We start from the raw sequence: 18,536 nt of genomic DNA on the forward strand, positions 1-18,536 counted from the left end.
GGGGTAAGTTTCCCAGTGTGTAAAGGTATATCCTCAATGCTCTCAATACTTGAGCAAGTGGACCACCTGGCAAGTCCTGGCCTCACGGCAGCTGGATGTGGGACACTACTTTCAAGGCCCTGCAAGTTTGGAAGAGTAGAGAGCGCTTGATTTATTTGTCAAGAAGGTAATGCCATTGAGATCCTTCCAGCTGAATGCTGGTCCAGATCGAAGCTGGGTTCCCTGAGACCAGGATTCACGCCAAGTCTTCTTTTCCCATGGCTGACTCTCAGCCTTGGCTCCACTTTTTCCCGCAGGCTAACCTGGGACGTGACACGAGGAAAGAAAGGCCTTCCAGGAATTAGATGAGAAGCAAGACAAAAGGCCGCCAAACACAGTCCAAACCATCACTCAGTGAGGCAAACACCCAGATCACAGTACCCGGTTCCCAAGAAGGCAGAAGAGAAAGTGTCCACCCCTTTACAACTCATAGTTAATCCAGATGTTCCGAAAACAGCAGGAATGTGCTACGTTTTTTTTTTTGCCAAGGCACCACCAAAGGCTTATAATATTAGGAAACTATGGAAGCTGAAGTGGGAGACAGAATGACTTTCCCAAACTTCTCTGAAATAAGGGATGAGAAGACATTGTGTAAAGGCTGCTGGGTAACACACCGCACGCCAGGAACACCTGGTTGGGCTGGTGTTCCTAACCAGTCAGTGCCAGTGTCGTGCTGGATTAAATATTTATTTCCTCTCCAGACATCTGGGATAGAATTAACCTCACTGGCTCATGTTACTATTTGAAAATCCAGAAAGCAAATGGTTTGAATCCCCGTTAACCACTAAACATTTGGCTACGTAGTGTTTGTCTCTTGGGCTTCAATTTTATCACCCTGTGTAACAACACAGCCTGACCTGAAGAGGGAGTTATTTGGGCTCCTGGGTCAACATTCTGTCACGGGGGGAAGCAAGTACAGCGGTAAGGGGCTCTTGTCTCTGGACACCACAAACAGGCATGTGATCAGCTACCAGCCAACCGGTTGGCAGTTTGAATTATGCAGAGGATGCAGGAAGACCCCGCCCTCTGCTTCGACAGGTCACCACCGTGAAAGCCCCGCGAATTCGGTTTGGTTGTCCCTATGACTGCTTGTTGGCCTCTAGATGCCGGTCAAACCAATTGGGGGTGGTGATGATGACAACAATAGTGCCATTCAACCAATGAACACCTGCCACGCAACAGGCATTTCCATATACTATCTCCTGCCATGGTCACCACAGCCTCCGAAATAGACACTATTGTCCCCTCAGCTGAGACTTGCCTAAGATCGAAGAGCAAGTAAGTTGTGGCTCTGGATCTGAACTCTCACTTTGGCTCTAGATCCGCCCTTCTACCTTTAGTGTGAATGAATGACTTTGACTCTTGCTGTTAAGGACACACTTTCTTTTTGGCTTTCTTCCCCAAACATTCACAGAGCACAAGGATACAGGTTCAGTGGGGCTTACAACCAAAGCATTCAGAAATGCACGATAATTTGTATAATTTGTGAAGGAACACGAGGGAGGATGCTGCGTATTGCTTGCTGGGATATCTCAGAGGAAGGAGAGCTAATACAAGGAGCCAAAACCCAGCTGCCGTTAAGTTGATTCTGACTCTGTCAGGGTAGACCAGTGCTTCACAGGGTTTCAAAGGCTAGTGGTTTTTAGCTTCCTTGGGTGGGTGGATTCAAGCTTTTAGTTAGCTGTTAAGCGTGATAAACATCTACCTCCATTCTGACTCGTCGAGACCCTATAGAACAGAGTAGAGCTACCCCATTGGATTTCTGAGACTATACATCTTTACAGGAACAGACAGCCTCCTCTTTGTTCTCAGGAGTAGTTGGTGAATGTGAACAGCTGATGTTGGAGTTAGCAGTCCAATATGTAACCCACTACACCAACAGAACTCCTTAACAAGAACAGAGCCCCTAAGGGGAACTAGTCGCAATGATCGAAGTACAACCCCCACCCCCCACTGAGGGGGGCAAAAACAAAAACGTGGGTGAAGGGAAACAGCGAACAGTGTAAAATGTCCCCCGAAGGTGGGAGGATGGTGGGGTGGGGGTGGTGGAAGAGGAGCTGATAGCAAGGGCTCAAGTAGAAAATAATGTTTTGGAAATTATGATGGCAACATATGTACAAATGTGCTTGATACAATGGATGTATGGATTATTTTAAGAGCTGTAAAAGCCCCTAATAAAATGATTTATTAAAAAAATAAAAACATAAAATGAAAGAATAAAACTTATGATGTCCATTAAAAAAAAGTAAAAAGAATAAAGGCTTGAAGGTAAATAAGTGGCCATCTAGCTGAGAATCACCAAAGCCCACATGGAAGAAGCACACCAGCCTGTGTGAACATGAGGTGTCGATGGGACCAGGCATCAGGCATCAAAGACCCAGAACAAAACAAATAAAAAGCATGTCAATGGGAATGAGGGGGAGTGCAGAGTGGAGACCCAACGCCCATCAGTAGTCAATTGGACACCCCCTCTCAGAACAACCACAAGGAAGAGAAGAGCCAGCCAGGGTACAGTACAGCACCGATGAAACACACAACCTTTCTCTGGTTCTTTAATACTTCCCCCACCCCCTGCCACTACCATGACCCCAATTCTATCTTATCAATCTGACTAGACCAGAACATGTACACTGGTACAGATAAGAGCTCGAAACACAGGGAATCCAGAACAGATAAACCCCTCCGGACCAATAAGGGGAGCAGCGATACTAGGAGGGTAAGGTGAGGCAAGGAGTAAGCGGGAACCGACCACAATTATCTACATATGGCCCCAATCCCAAGGGGATGGACAGCAGAAAAGGGGGAGAAATAAGACAGCAGTTGGGGTAAAACATGGGGGAAAAAAGAGAACAATTTATAAATTATCAAGAGGGTAGGGGTAAGGATGGAGGGGGGGCGGAGGCAGGGGGTAAAATGAGGAGCTGATGCCAGGGGCTCAAGTAGAAAGAAAATGTTTTGAAAAAGATGATGACAACATATGTACCAAGGTGCTTGACACTATGGATAACTGTATGGATTGTGATGAGAGCTGTAAGAGCCCCCCAATAAAATTTTTTTAAAAAGAAGAGGGCCCCAGAAATGGAATCATTATAAAATCAAGTGGGTGGGTTATGCTTTGGACTGATGACTATGAGACGGAAGTATTCACAGTGAGCCCTGCAACGTTCCCAGGAGAGCTGTCATGACCGAGGTCTGCATTACCTAGTGCTGAGATGGACACGCCATGCATCTCCCCTGCATCGTTAATAGGAAAAGCTGTGAAAATCCTAACTTCAGCCAACTTCTTCAGTGTTCCACAAGGACCCAGGCACAGTTATTTCACATTTTCAACCCTTTTCATTTATCTTAACAGGTTTGCTCAGCTCCAGTTAATACCCTCCTCAGCCTTGCCAGGAGTCAAGCCCTTCCAAGGGTCTGTGCATGAGTCACCTGCAGGAGGACTGGGTGGTGTGGCTCACAGGCAAGTCTCAGGAGCCCCAAAGGAACGTGTCTCAACGTCTCCGTGGCATTCCTCCCGCTGTGCTATTTGTCTTTCTTTTGCCCATTTTCTGCCTTTTCACACCACTCAAACTCACTGCCGTGGAGTCAGTGCTAACTCGGCACTGTCACTGAGACGGTCACTGATGATGGGAGTAGAAAGCCCAGTCTTTCTCCCAAAGAGCTGCTGGTGGTTTCGAACTGCCGACCATGAGGATTGCAGCCCAATGTGTAACTACTACGCCACTAGGGAACCCTTTCAACCACACAGTGCTTATATATTTTTCATTTGATCATGCTGGAACTTTAACCATAAAACCCCCTTCATGGAAGTATAAATAGGTAAGCAAACAGACCCCTGTCACCACAAGGGAAGCGGAGCTGTCTGCATTCCCCTTGGGATCCCCCCCTGGTCTACCCTCTGAGAGAGGAGAAAGACGGTACTGAAAGCAAGGGCTGAAGAGAACCTAGCTGGAAGTGGTCGATCTTCATGGTGCTGTTGTGGGCTGGGCCAAAGATGGTGATCACGGAGAGTCTCCTGGTCGCCATTTTGCAGAAACTTTCCAGATAGTCATCTCGCTGCTGCACATACATGTGGTTCTCAGCCTTGGGAGCGGTGATCAGCTGGAGGTGGGTGAAGTCAAGCAAAGATTAATTTGCATGGATAGTTTCACATCGGCGCAAAAGCCAAGCAGATAATTCAGGACAGTGGTGATGGCTGGCAGGTAAGCTACTGCCTATTCTATTGGACAGTCAATAGAATCAGGGCCACAAGAGATTCGTTGAAAGGGGATGTTTAGAAAATGGTGCCAGCCAGCTTGGAGTTTTCTCCACTTCCCTTCAGGACTACTTCTCCCTGTGTCCTACTTTTCTCATTTGTGAACGCTACAGGAATATTTATTTCGCAAGGCTTTTTGAGCCTCACATGAACACTTGGCAGTTAGTGCTACTCCTCCCTTATCCCAGTTGGCTTATCAGACATTCACAGATTCAGGGGTTACAACTATTACTTCATGTTCAACTGACTTGAACTTCACAAGTGGGTTTTGAGAACTATGGGGAGATTCCATGGTTCAACTTTTTTTTTTTTTTCAATTTAGGCAATCTTGAAGAAAGTTTTTAGGATGGTCTTTAAGCCTGGAAAAATATATATATATAATTTTGTCATAGAAAAATTTGTGTCCCAATGTGCGTGTGTGTGTGTGTGTGTGTGTGTGTGTGTGTGTGTGTTCTGATAGACATCATTTGATATTGGAGCATGTTTTCATTCTTTCCACCCAGCCTTCTTTCCAATTTAGGTCTGGTATTTTTCACTTCAAAATTCAAACTCACTCCCCTTAATGCTGACTCACAGTGACCCCGTCGGACAGGAGAGCACTGCCCCTGTGGGTTTCACAGGGTGTAACTCTCTATTGGAGCAGAAAATCTCATCTTTCTCCTGCAGAACAGCCAGTGGTTGCCACCTGCTGACTTTGCAGTGCGCTGCCCAATGTGTAACCACCAGGGCTCCAACCATTCCCTCAGCAAACCTGTCTCCTCGTCAGTAGTAACCCCTGGCTTCTTCTGAGGAACAGAGGAAAGATAGAAAAACTGAAAGGAGTATTTTTCGAGATGAAACCCCTGGGAAAAGGATTATTTTGTTAGTTTGCATAAAATGGGATACCTCCGTATTTCAGACATCCTTCTGAACCCTTTAAGGAAGTCTCACATTTTTTACCTCTCCCAGTGTCAAATTTCTCTAGCCCCTTGATTCTTTTGCCACCCTGGGTTGAGCCTTCTCTAATAGCACCAGAATTTTCCTGAGCTGAAATCGCCACGATGTGACATGAGAGACTAGGCATGTTGCGTTAGTACAAACATGTGAAGTTAATTCTGCTGGCTCTTCCTGATGACCGTACCTTCCGGCGCTAACGCGTTTAATGAACATTACTTGTCTTTTGCTGATTCACTACTGAGCTCATAAACAAGCCTTCTGAAAGGAGTGTTCCTTAAACGTTCTCTTTGATTTGACCACATTCTAATTTATTGGACACTTTTCTATTTACTCGCCTAGTCTTATGAAACTTCTCTTTGGCTTGGGATTTCTACTGGAGCCAGTTTTCTCAGGTCCCCTCTGACTCGTGGTGACCCTATCTGTGTCATTCAAAGTGCCCCATATGGCTTTCAATAACTCGTTCTTTAGCATTGGATCATAGCCCCCCCTGCAATGCTTCCAAATAGACTTGGCCCCCAAGCCTCTTGGTTAGTATCCAAGTGAGCTAACAGTCGGCTTCACCCACTTTGGCATTTTCCTGAGGGGAAGATGGCAACGTTTTTAAACCTCTTCCAAATACTTTATAAAAATTCTAATCAATCAGGTACCAGTTTGATCTTGCCATATATTTTTCTCCATCAGTGTTTATTGTTGCGTACAGGTTATATATGAAAAAAGGATTATTGCTCATGGAATTGAAAAATGTGTTTAATAGCCTTTCAGTAGAATATTAACGAAGGTTTCTGGGGTAAAATTTTTTTTCCTATTATTTATTTTAATTAGGTGTGATATAGCTTATTTTTTAAATTTTGGGTTTGTTGATTTGATTGTTTAGGATGGACATGGTGAGTAAGAAGCACTTGTTTTAGAAATATAACTTCTCAGGGCGGGGGGTGGAGAATAATATGTCTCCAAGCTTATTAATTTATTTATACTTGTGTATGTGTGTGCTATGTCCTGTCCAGTTGCTTCCAAACTCACTATACAACAGGACAGACACTGCATTGCCGTGTGTGCCAACCTTACAATTCATTGTTATATTTGAGCCCATTGTTGCAGCCACTGTGTGAATCCATCTCCTTAAAGGTCTGCCCACTTCTTTAAGGATTCTCTACACTGCCAAGCATAATGTCTCATCTCCAGGAATAATTCTTCCAGTTAACATGGCCAAAATGCAAGACAGAATTATTCATTCTTTTGGCAGTCCATGGTATTTTCAATATTCTTGGAGGACATCATAATTGAGATATACAAATTCGCCTTCTTCCAGATTTCGCATGCATATGAGGCGACTGAAAATACCATGGCTTGGGTCAGGCACAACTTAGTCTTCAAAGTAACATCTTTGCTTTTTAATATGTTATTCACAATTCACAATTGGATGATGATTTCCGGAGTCAGTCTCCCATTCACCAGTTTACGCACGTTTTTGTCTCTTGCCGTGACTTGCAATTCCCATCATGTAACCACTCATCCCACTTCCTTCCTGTGCTTCCCATTTCTTCTCCTTTTCTAACCCTTCCTGCCCTTTGAAATTTGTCCTTGGGCAAATGCTCCCCCTTTAAAAAAAACAAAAACAAAAACAAAACAAAACAAAAAAACAACAACAACAAAAAAAAATGCTCCCCCTTTGATCTGGAATGGATGATAGTCCTACAGATTGTTGTTGTTCACCTTGTACACCCGTCTGTGGTTTGTCTGAAAACTGAGCCATGTGGTGAGTTCCCCAGTCTGAGGGAGCACTAATGACCACACTCTCTGGACTCCCACCAATCTTGTTAACCCTTGAAACAGGTCTTTTGCAGCAGATGTGCCTGTGCAATATGTTTGATTTCTTGATTGCTTCTTCTTTGGGTAGCGATTGTGAATTCAGGTCAAAATTAAATCATCGACAAGTTTAATCTTTTCTCCAATTATTTTGATGTTGCTTATTAGTCAAATTGTGAATTATTATTATTATTATTTTAATTTAAAAGCTAAGGTATAATCCGTATACCTTGTAGCCGTTGATCTTTATGGGCAAATACTTAAAGTCCTTTTCACTTGCAGCAAGACTGTGTCTGCAAATTGCAAATTATTAAGAAGTCTTCCTCAAATCTTGGTGCTGAGTTCTAGTGCAGTTTCTGGGATTACTTGCTCACTGTACAAATTAAATCATCATAGAGAAAGAATACAACCCTGAGGCACGGCTTTCCTAAATTTAAACCACTTAGTAGCCTCTTACTCTCATCCAATGATTGCCTCTTGGTCTGGACTCCACATGAGACAATCAAATGTTCTGAATATTTTATCCTGTCTGGTATTCTCTGCCATCAACCAAGATTTATCTGATATCAGCAATGATTTCCCCTGCTCTACATCCTCTTCTGAATCTGATGTGAATTTCTAGCAGATCCCTGTTAATTAATGCTGTTTTCACATTATCTTCAGCAAAATTTTACTTGTATGTGATATTGTTTGATAATTTTCTCAGTGTCCTGAATTGCCTTCCTTTGACCTGGTCAAAGGATCCCTTCAAGGCAGTTGCTTTAGCCATTTAAGGTATTTATATAAATATGTGGTGGTAGTAATTTTAGTTTGTTTTAATGAGCATTTGAATTTTTTTTTCTTTTCAAATTTTGAGGGTAGCCCAAATCGGGGAGTTGTATTTTGATTCAGGATATTTTAGTCTTTTTTAACTTCTGGCTAATCCTCATTCATAAACACACTCTTTAAAAATAAATAAAATGAGTGTTTTAAGTGCAAACACAAGACAGGCAAGCCTTTTTTTAAAAGCTAGAGGAGGATATTTACTGTTAATGAGTACTCAGTCAAGGCTCAGACCTGACTCGAGCAATACTCTTGTGTTTGTTAGCTTTCTGTCCTAAATTAGGAGTCCTTACCCATGAGGCTGCTAACCACAAGGCCAGCAGTTTGAAACCACCAGCCATTCTATGGGAGACAGGTTGGGAGCAAGACAAGGCTTTCTAGTCCTGTAAAAATGTACAGTCTTGGAAACCCACAGGGGTTTCTTGCCATTTTAGTCTCTGTCAGTTGGAACTGACTTGACGGCAGTGAGTGTGTAGTTGGGCAAACAGTTAACACTTGTGATTGCTGACAGAAAGCATGCAGGTAGACTCTCAGAGGTGCTTGGGAACGAAAGCCTGGTGGGTGACCTACTTCAGAAAAAAAGCATCCATTAAGCCTCTTATGGAACAAAGTTATATTTTCACACAGAATCAACTCAATGTCAACTGCTGGTGCTGGTGGATTTTAAGTAATGGATAAGTCCATGTTCAGAATATTTGTACAAAGAGTCACCAGGGCACAACTACCCAGATGCTGTCACTGCCGTTAGTCGATGCTGACTCGTGGTGACCCTTTAGGACAGGGTAGAGCTGCCCTGTGGGGTTCTGAGACTGAAACTCTTTACCAGAATAGAAAGCCTCATCTTTCCCCCTCGGAGTGGCTGGTGGTTTCGAACTGCGAGATCACTGACAATTACCTGACAGCACTGGTGCTGTCAGGTAATTAAATGTTGGATGGCAAACTACAAGTTTGGCAGTTCAAACTCACCAGCTGCTCCAAGGGAGATGTATGAGGCAATCTCCTGCTGTAAAGATTTTCAACGCCTTGGAAACCTTACATAGGATTGCTAAGAATTAGGATCAAATCAATGGCATTAGGTCTCTAAGGGCAAAACCATCCATATCCCCAATTTCTTTCATCTTATACTATGCCGTGAACTCTTAAAACGCTCAGATTGACCATAATACAACAGTATCTTTAGACCCTGCAATGTTCCTTTAGTCTTCTTCCCCTGGTGCATAATTGAGAATTTCAGACGAAGTGTGAATCACTTAGAACTTCACACTCCCTGGGCAGCTCCTTCCCAGCAGTAGCTTTAGGTCGTGTGTAAAATACTGAAGTGTCTCTGGGGGTTACTTTCACCTCATGGTCTTGGTTCTAGGATGCCCTAATCCACTGATAGGGTGACGTTCACTCTGCATGACTCATTTCTTTGCTTAGTGACCCTCTGCTCTCTGACGCCAGTCTCTCGCTTGGTAACCTTGGCTCTATTCCAACTTACACAACTCTTTTACCCCCCCTTAGCCAGACATGGCTAAATGGTGGCATGAAAGGAATCTTGGCCACAGAGAATGGGTGAATGCAGTCAAAATTGAAAGGCCTTTATATTACTTCTAGTTTAACCCTGACTAGCTTGGAGCCTTAAGAAAGGCATTTAGTCTTAGGAAGCTCTGCTTTCTCATCTTTAAACTGGAACAACAACTCTGCCAACCACTTAGGGTTGTTGTGAGAATCAAATTTAAAAAATATACCCCAAATATATCAAATCAATAATTCCTACAGCACTACTATGAGTCGTGCCATCAGTCAAAGCACGCTGCCCCTGAATCGTTCACCCACACACGCTCCTTTGCCTTTGAGCTCATCACATGCCCTCACCTAGCAAGTACACCCCACCTGCTCCACTCCACGGACTCTGAGTCACTCATTATCACCTTCCATACCTCGAAAAGATTGCCTATGGAAAGTGTCCGGATGGGACCATGGTTAAACCCTTAGCCGCTAACTAAAAAGATGGCAGTCTGAGTCTCCCCAGCAGCTCCATGGTACATAGGCCTGGCAATTTGCTCCTACAAAGACCACAGCCTAAACAACCTCATATGCACGTTCTGCTCGGTCATATGGGGTCTTGATGAGTGGGTATCAACTCCATGGCCACAAACAATAACAACAGCAACAATATTATCTGTGGAGTCCTTGGATGGTGCAAGCCATGAATCACCTTGGTTGAAAGTTTGAGTTCACTCAGAGGCACTTTCAAAGAAGGGGTTGGTGATCTACTTCCAAAGTATCAGCCATTGAAAACCTTGGGGAGCACAGTTGAACTTGGCACACATAGTCCCCATGAGTCAGAGTCACCTGCTCAATAGCTGTTGTTCTTTTTTTTTAAATCTGCACTACTCAGAATTTGTGGATTTCCTTCATAGACTATTATCTTTTATGCTACATCACACTTTCCCAACTAGAGTTTAAGTCTCTCAATGAGCTGAAGCCCCAGCCCCTATCACTGCATCTCACGATGCTAGGATCGCAGGACACATGGATCATTCCACAGTCAGGAGAGGAGGAGGGCTCACAGTGGCCCCTGGCTATTAATCTATAGATACCATTGGTATCTCTCAACCATTGGTAAAGGCTTACTCCCTTACACATTTCATCTGCTTCTTAAATTTGCATCAGGAAAAAGAGAGGAAGCTGATCCTCTGTACACATTTCAGGGACTCCTTCTCTCTCTCTATTGGCCTTTCTGTCACATTCATTTTCTCGCTTGGCAGTATTTCAAAGTGCTTAAAATGAAAACTGTGTCCCGTTCCCACTTCCTAAAGAGAGCATCCTAGAACTTTGCAGTAAACATTCTTTGCTGGCAGTGGTGCTTGGCCTCTTTCCAGTTGGGTGGCAATAAATCAGGGGGCGTTTCATGACTTTAAAATTGTGTTGTGGTTCTTTTTCATGTCTCTGTTTCAACTGGTGTGCTGGCTCAGTGAGCCCTGGGGGATCAGGGAGTCCGTTTACATATGTCAAAGGAGCAAGCAGGAATAGAAAGATGCTATGTGGGAAGATCTTTTCAGCCTCAGATTGTTCTCAATACCATTTTAGGCCCTAAAACAAACGCAAGGGCATTGAGCCAGTTCTGATTCATAGCAACCCTGTATAGGGTTTCTGAGACCGTAAATCTCTATGGAAACAAACAGCTTCATCTTTTCCCCCTCAAGCAGCTGATGGATTTGAATCACTGACCATGTGCTTAGCAGTCTAACACAGAGTCCCCTAGAGGGTGTAACAGTTAACTGACTCAGCTACTACAGGAAAGGTTTGTGGTTTGAGTCTACTCAGAGGTGTCTCAAAAAAAGGTCTGGAAATTGACTTCCAAAAAAACAGCCATTTAAAACTCTGTGCAGCACAGTTCTATTCTGACACACATGGAGTCCCACGAGTTGGGATGGGCTAGGAAACTGGTTAGGGGCTCAAAACACTAGATTTTCATAGAAAAGAAACCTTCAAGCTACGAAGGCAGAGCTTTAAACTCTTTAATAAACAAACCAATTAAGCACATTATTATCCTACGATCTAAGGTTCCTGAGGTCAGATTGAAAATATCAATCCGCTTGCATTATAGGAGACTCACTTTGCTTAAACATGCACCTTAATTTACATAGTGCAGAACTATGAAGCCTCTACATGATGGACAGGTTAGATGATCTCAGGGTCCCAAATGCTGATTTTTCAGCTGAAGAGCTCGCTAGCTTGTCTACAGTCTCAGTGTAACCAACCCCACACTGAAACAAGCCATTGGAAAGATTAAGTTCACCGGGATTCAATCTCTTGCCCTTGACTGGCTGCTGGGAAAGTCAGAGATCTGAGATACCAATTACCATATTTGTAGGATATTAAAGCAAAAGGCCCACACTAACAGCACTGTAGCCCAGAATGTTAACAATATATTTTCCCATTGATCCAAGAAAGCTAAGCCTGACAATAAATCTTGAAGTGTGCAAATTGATTTGTTCCCAGGATGGTATCTAGATGTCCCCTTCACTTCAGAGCACAGGCCTACAGGAAGTTCACCCACACAAGAACGCAAGATGGTTAGAGCTGTTCTTCCAAATCAAGTTCAGATACTGAGTTGAAACTGACCCTAGTGCAAATGCTCACTCTGCCAATTATTATATATAGGAGAGAGCTTCACAGAGTTCATAGAAAGAATGGAATTAAACGATAAAGAAGAAATTCTAATGCCTATTATATATAGATATATAGATAATTTTTCAACCTCTCTAATCTTTCCGTCCTTTGATTTTTTAATCTTTAGAATGGGGTTTACAAAGCCCTTTGTCATAGGGTTTTTTGAGAATTTAGACAACCACACACCTTACAGGATATGCCCTTGAGAAGCAGTGGGTTTGATGGATTGAATTTAAGAATCGAACACCTGGGCCCACCTAGTGGCACTGTTGGGTAGGCATTGGACTGTTAACCACAAGGTCAGTGATTCAAATCCACCAGGCATTCCATAGGTGAAAAATGAGGCTGTCTGATCCTGTCAAGGTTTACATCTGAATCCCTATATAGAGTCTCCATGAGTTGAAATCAATCCAATGGCAATAGGTTTGGGTATGCTATGATTCCCTCAACCACGACCCATGCCATCATTACCAGTGTGCCTCAAAGTAATTGGTAAGGAAATTAGTATAGACTTTTTTTTTACATCTGAAGAATGTTAATAAGTAGATGCATGGGACTAGAGGCTTATGATAAATTGTAGTTAAGATCTAGATTACTACATGGCTGAAAGGAGTTGCCAAAAGTCTTTATATAATTGTTCATAACGCAGACCTCATGTAAAACTGTGTTTGTTAGGGCAAGTTAAGGCCGTTTGGAGGAAAATAGGCTCAGCCCTTTATGGATATCAGTTGAACAATTAAGCTGCATTTCCCAGGAAGAGCAAGCAGAAAAAGTCAGCCGCATACCTACAGAAAATGGTGCCTGTGGCAATTAGTTGTAAACTGATGATTTCTTACGGGTAGTGATGGAAAGAGCAATGTTTAAAGGAAGCTGCTCAGCCAGACCCTCTCACTGTCCTCGAGTCTATTCTGACTCCTGTGAGCCGTAGAGGACAGAGTACAACTGCCCCTGTGGGGTTTCAAGGATGGACATCTTTTCAGGAGCAGAAAGCTCCATCTTTCTTCCCCTGGCTGGTGTGTGTGAACTACTGACTTTGCAAGTTAGCAGCACAATTTTTAACCCAGGTGTGCCATACTGGCTCCCAGCCATACCTGAGATAACCTGAAATGGCAGCTGTTGTCACTGAGTAACATTTAACTCACAGCGAAACTATATAGAGTTCTAGAGACTACGTATTTTACAGGGGCAGCCTCATCTCTCTCGAGCAGGGAAGCTGATGGATTTGAACAAATGGCCTTGGTCAGCCACCCCATACCTAACCCACAGCACTACCACACCTCTGGGAAAGGATCAATGCCACCCACAATCCTTCACCCAGAAGCACTGGCTTTCTCCCCATCTGGTGAAACAGAAACTCTTTTCTCCTCACCCATTGCTCCCTCTTTCCCAGCTTCATGTCTATGTCACTCCCCATTAGCCCTTCAGAAAACCCATGTTTGAGGAGGGGATGACAAGACGACAGTGCCTTCTGTTGGTGCTTGCTTTCTTTTCACAAACCTTGCTCTCTTGCTGGCCCCCAAGGCCAACAGGGCCAAGAGCAATTCCAGCTGGTTTCTGCTTCGCCTCACATGACATCAGCAGAAGCTGTCATCGAACTTTCACTTGCTCCAAGTTTATGACCAGGGACACAGTTAAAAGCAGAAAAGGCCCAGCTGGGCTTTCAGGTTCCTTACTGTAGGAGGGATGAGGCGAAGCGGGGAAACGGCCTAACTCATCTGGAGGGGAGTGGTAGTGAAACCTCCTTTCTTTTGATTCACCAACTATGGGCAATGGGTGTATTTGCCAGGCGGATGCACTTTTCCCCCTTGTATACTTCTAACCATGAGCAGGAGTTGCCTGCCTTGCTGGCTGGATTGTCAGGGCTGGGTGATGTCCTTAATGCTGAACACAGCCCCGGGGACTCAGGGGGGCACCGCACAGAACTCACCACTAAGGCTGCCCCTCCCTAATATAGAGCAGTTTGCCCCACAGCTCCCCTAACGAACACTCTAGTGCCAGAAAGAGTTCTATTTTGAAATCTGTGGTTCTTTTGAATTGGACAGGAAGGGTTCTGTTTGTGTAGACTTTGCACATCCAACTAGTGGTTAAACTAGGCTAACAGTTTATCCTCTGCTAACCTAAATATATAGTTTAAGGCTCTGGCTAAAAACACATAAGTGGATGCATATAAATGTATTAAAGAAAACAAACAAAAAACAATCATCACCTAGTTATACTACAACAGAACACACACACACACACACACACACTCACCTTTAACTTTTTAACTCATTGCCATCAACTGGTTTCCAACTCATAGCAACCTTGTAGGGCAATATAGAGCTGCTTCTGTGGTTTCTGAGACTGTAGATGTTTGTGGAAGTAGAGAAATTCATCTTTCTTCTGAGGTGCAGCTGATGGTTTCGAGCAGCTGACCTTGCAGTTAGCCCCCCAACTCTTAACTTATTATGACACCAGGGTTCCTATATGAACTTGTAGAGTCTACTAAAGCCTTAGCTTCGTTCCAATATATAGATTCACTATTAATGTAGGTAAGTAGCTAAGGGACTCTTGGGACATTCCATGATAAATTCTGCAAGAAATTTTGCTTCATAACATTTCAAATGCAACATTCCAGCGGGCAACAGGCCTAATGCAAACGTAGCACAGATTGAAACACTCAAAGAAACTATCTGAAACATAGGTGTCTAGTCTTGAGATATGAGTAACTATCTCCTTTTAAGGTGACCAGAGGTCCCACTTTTGGCGGGACAGTCCCAATTTAAAACGTCCCGTTGCATTTTTAAAAAGTCCCAATTTTTGGAAAGAATGCATGACAAGCTAGGGAACAGTCTATTTGGTCCATATAGACCAAAATTTTAATCAAGGAACCCCACCCCCAGTCAATGGTGTCCGGTTTTACCAATGTTAAAATCTGGTCACCTTACGTGGGAACCGCAGGGCGGGGGTCACTCTGGGCCTTCAGAAGATAGGAGCTGCCTTCAGCGGTCCACGCTGGCTTTACCCACCCAGGTATCAGAGAGAACCATTCCAGACCCACATTGCTGTCAGTGGCAGCTGCATTGACTTAACTGATTTTTGACTTTGAGACAATTGCTTCATCACCTTTTCCTCCTCGTTTGCCAGGTGTAAAATGACAGCATCGAGAAGCCAGGAGAAATCGTCAAGCACCAAACGGAGGGAACATGAGGCTCAGGAAGAAGGAGCCCTCACTTTGAGGATAGGGCTTATTTTTGCTCAAAGTCCTCCTGACATTTAACTAGATCTTGCAATGGCCAAGAGAGGGGGTAGGGGGGTGGGCAGGGAGTGTGGCTTGCTCAAGATCAGAACCACCGCCATTGCTGAAGTAAGTACTGCTTGTCTCTTGTTTTATACATGCATGTGCATACATACACACATGTGAACACACATTAAAGGGTTCATCCTATGAAGACTCAAGAGAAACTGACATCTGGACTCCCAATTCAGGAGTATGGGCAATGGGAGCAATTACTCTGATGCCCCATCGTCCATTCCTTTGGCTTCTCACAAGTAGCTGGGCAGTGATGGAGAGGTAGTCTGTGAGGGGAGATTATTCCTGTTAGCTTGTTTTACAAGTAACTCATGAGGGTCACGCAAACTTATACCTCCTTCCACACACCGACTCATGCCCATTACCCACCAAGGTGGCCTGCCTTTTAAGGGTTTCATAGGAAGATAGAAAAAACTTAGGGCAGAGAAGAGGAACCCTGGCAGTTCCCCCACACAAATGCTCAGGATGCAGCTGTTACAACTAGAAACGTGCAATCCATGTGAGAACATTATCATTCTCCTATCTACTTGAACTTGGGAAAAAGAGCTGTACCCAGAAATATGAAGTGGTTGGTGGAAAAATTCCATTGTCTTCCAAATCCATTTTTCCACAAACTTTTGAAAACCCCCTTTGTGTACCTTGGCAGAGGGCAGTAAGGATGGGGTGTGCCTATTGAGTTTGGAAGCAGCTGAGTACAGATGCTTGCCTGCTCTCATGTCTCGGGAGCCCCCCAGCCACTGGCTCCATACCCTAGAACCATGATCCTGAGCGCACTGGGTCTTCGACCCTCTATCTAAGCCAATAGAAGCTCCCTGCCGGTAGCCTGGCTACCTTTCCCTGAGAACTGGTCTGGTCTTAACACACGCTGCGGGTCAGGAACTGCTGACTTTGCAAGTTAGCAGCACAATTTGTAACCCAGGTGTGCCACGCTGGCTAGAAGGAAAGCAACAGACCAAACATTAGCACATCCCATCTCAGCCCACAGAACAGGACACAGGAGAAAATTCACTTACGAGGATCCTGCGTTTGCCTTCAAAGGAACCCAGCAGGTCAGCCACTGACTTTTGGGGGCTCTGTGGGAAGAGTTTCGCTGGGGGCTTCAGGTAGCCCTCCTGCTCGCTTTTATCCGCCTTCTTCTTCTTGCTCTTCTCTTTGTCTTGCTTGTTCTTCTTCTCTGGCTTGTCCTTCTTCGCTGGCTTTTCGCTCTTGAGGAGCTTGTCCGCTTTCTCATTCTTTACCTTCTTTTTCTTGTCGGGTTTCTCGTGCTTTTTGGACTCTTTGGCTTTCTTAGGGGGCTTGCTGCCCACCTGCAGCTCCTCCTCCAGATGAGAGGTGGTAAGCCGGCTGTGGTGCTTATCCTCATACTCGTTGCTAAAGCCTTTGTCCTGGGCCTTCTTTTTCGGCGGTTTCCCCTTAGCTGGCTTGAGAGGACCGGGCACCAAAATTAGCTCTCGGTGGCCCTGCTCCCGCCTGTCCGTGCGGTTGTCCCGGAAACGGCCAGGGCCACCCCTGCTGCTGTGCTCTGAGATGGTGGTGGCAGGGCCAGCCGTGAAGCTCTCCACGCGGGTGGCCTTGCCGGGCCTCCTGGTGCTCGGTGACCGCTGCTTGTGCTGCTCCTTCCTGGGGGAAGGGGAGAGGTTCTCAGAGGCCGAGGGTTCCCTGGCAGTGGTCACCTCCGCCGTGGTAGGGGGCTTGCGGGGGTCCAAAGAGACATGCATCCAGGTGGGCCAGAGCCTCTGAATGGTGGGGAAGGTAGTGGTGGTTGTCGATCTTGACGCTCCGGTGACCAGCCCGGATGTGGCCCGGGTCACCGTGGTGACTGGAGCCAGAGGAGGAGTGGTGGCCCTTGGGGTTGGGGGATCTGGGGGCGCAGTCCCTCTGGTGGTGGCCGGTTTCCTTGTCACCTTCACCCGACTCTCTCTGGTTGGGGGGATGGGTGCTCTTCTCGGATCTTCTTTCCTCTTGTCACTGCCCACGCTGGACCTGCCTTCTGCCCCCGCGCCCCTCGGGTGGTCCCCCTCTTCCACCACCTGACCCTCCACCCCAGCGGCTTTGCACTTCTGGACGAAATTCTTCTGGATGATCTTCTCGATCTTTCGCATGGGGCTCTGGTCGATGATTTCGTACAGAGCCTCGAGTCTGACGGGATAGGGGTAGCGTTCCTCCACCTGCAGCGTCTTCTTCAAGAGCACCATGCCGAACTTCCCCTTCTCCAGCTTCAGGAAGCCCATCAGCTTGGGGATCAGGCTGGGCTCTAGCGGCTGCTCCAGGATCCGGCCCTCGTTGGTGATCCTGCGCACCTTGCCGCCCTCCTCGCCCACCTGGTGGAAGAGCAAGATCTGCAGGATGTGCCTGTCGGCCAGCTCGCAGTACACGTCGCGCTTCAGCAGGCTCATCATGAGGCGGTAGTAGCCTTCCGAGGCGTGGGGGGCCGAGATGACCCACACCCGGTTCTTCCCGGCGAAGCTGGCCAGGATGCTGGGGGAGCTGATCCCAGAGAGGAAACGCTCCATTCTAGGCCGAGGAGAAGACCCCTCGTCCCGGACCATCTCCCGAGGGACGCTCCTGCCAGTCAGTGGCAGCTCGGACCTCACCTGGGTACCCCGGAAGTCCGCTGGGGCTGGCAGGACAGTGTGGGGCAGGAGCTTCAGCACAGGCACCCCCCTCCTTCTCTGGAGGCCCAGCTCCTCCCGGGGGTATCTCTCCGTTCCCGCAGATCTCCCCGTGTGCCTCAGTGGCCTTGCAGGCCGACTGCCCACTGGGGACACCCAGGACACTTTCCGGCCCCGATGGCCCGCGCGCTTCGCCCCATGGATGTGGGGTTCTGAGACACAGATCAGCCACAGAGCCAGCAGCATGGTGAAACCGGGTCCCGTTCTCCACGTCATGGTGTCATCCACTTTGAGGGGCAGCGGGTGTCATGAAACAGAAAGGGGGTGCGGGGGGTGGGGAGGGAGGAAGAACATCAATGAATTGCAAACGGAGCTGATTTCGCTTTTTCCTCGCTCATGGTCAAGGGGAGGGGGAAACAAACGAAGGCTGGGAGAAGAAGGGAGAAGGTCAGGGGATGGAACTTGGGGTGCGGTTCTATGGCTTTTAAACCCTTGGGATTTGCCAGCCTTTAGCGGAGAGGTTACTCAAAGCAGGCAGTGCCAGCCGGCTGCCCAGTCAGTGTGATGGCAGCTGAGTTGCCCCCAGCCTTCCCGTTTCACCGCCTCCAGCCAG

General features: G+C 46.0%; 1 protein-coding gene across 1 annotated transcript in view; it reads right to left on the minus strand.

Annotated features, from left to right (window-relative positions):
* CCDC80 (coiled-coil domain containing 80) overlaps positions 1 to 18,536 on the minus strand; it is a 38,916-nt gene that overhangs the window by 19,640 nt on the left and 740 nt on the right. The window contains exons 2-3 of the mRNA XM_004706398.4: positions 16,325 to 18,210; positions 3,984 to 4,140 (exon numbers count right to left, since the gene is read on the minus strand). Of these exons, the coding sequence (XP_004706455.1) occupies positions 3,984 to 4,140; positions 16,325 to 18,199 (2,032 nt within the window). The 5' untranslated portion in view covers positions 18,200 to 18,210. The remainder of the gene's footprint in view (positions 1 to 3,983; positions 4,141 to 16,324; positions 18,211 to 18,536) is intronic.

The sequence above is a fragment of the Echinops telfairi genome, unplaced genomic scaffold (genome assembly GCF_000313985.2).
Source record: "Echinops telfairi isolate 266 unplaced genomic scaffold, ASM31398v2 ScPeMD7_6;HRSCAF=24_0, whole genome shotgun sequence".
In the NCBI taxonomy this organism is placed as follows: domain Eukaryota; kingdom Metazoa; phylum Chordata; class Mammalia; order Afrosoricida; family Tenrecidae; genus Echinops; species Echinops telfairi.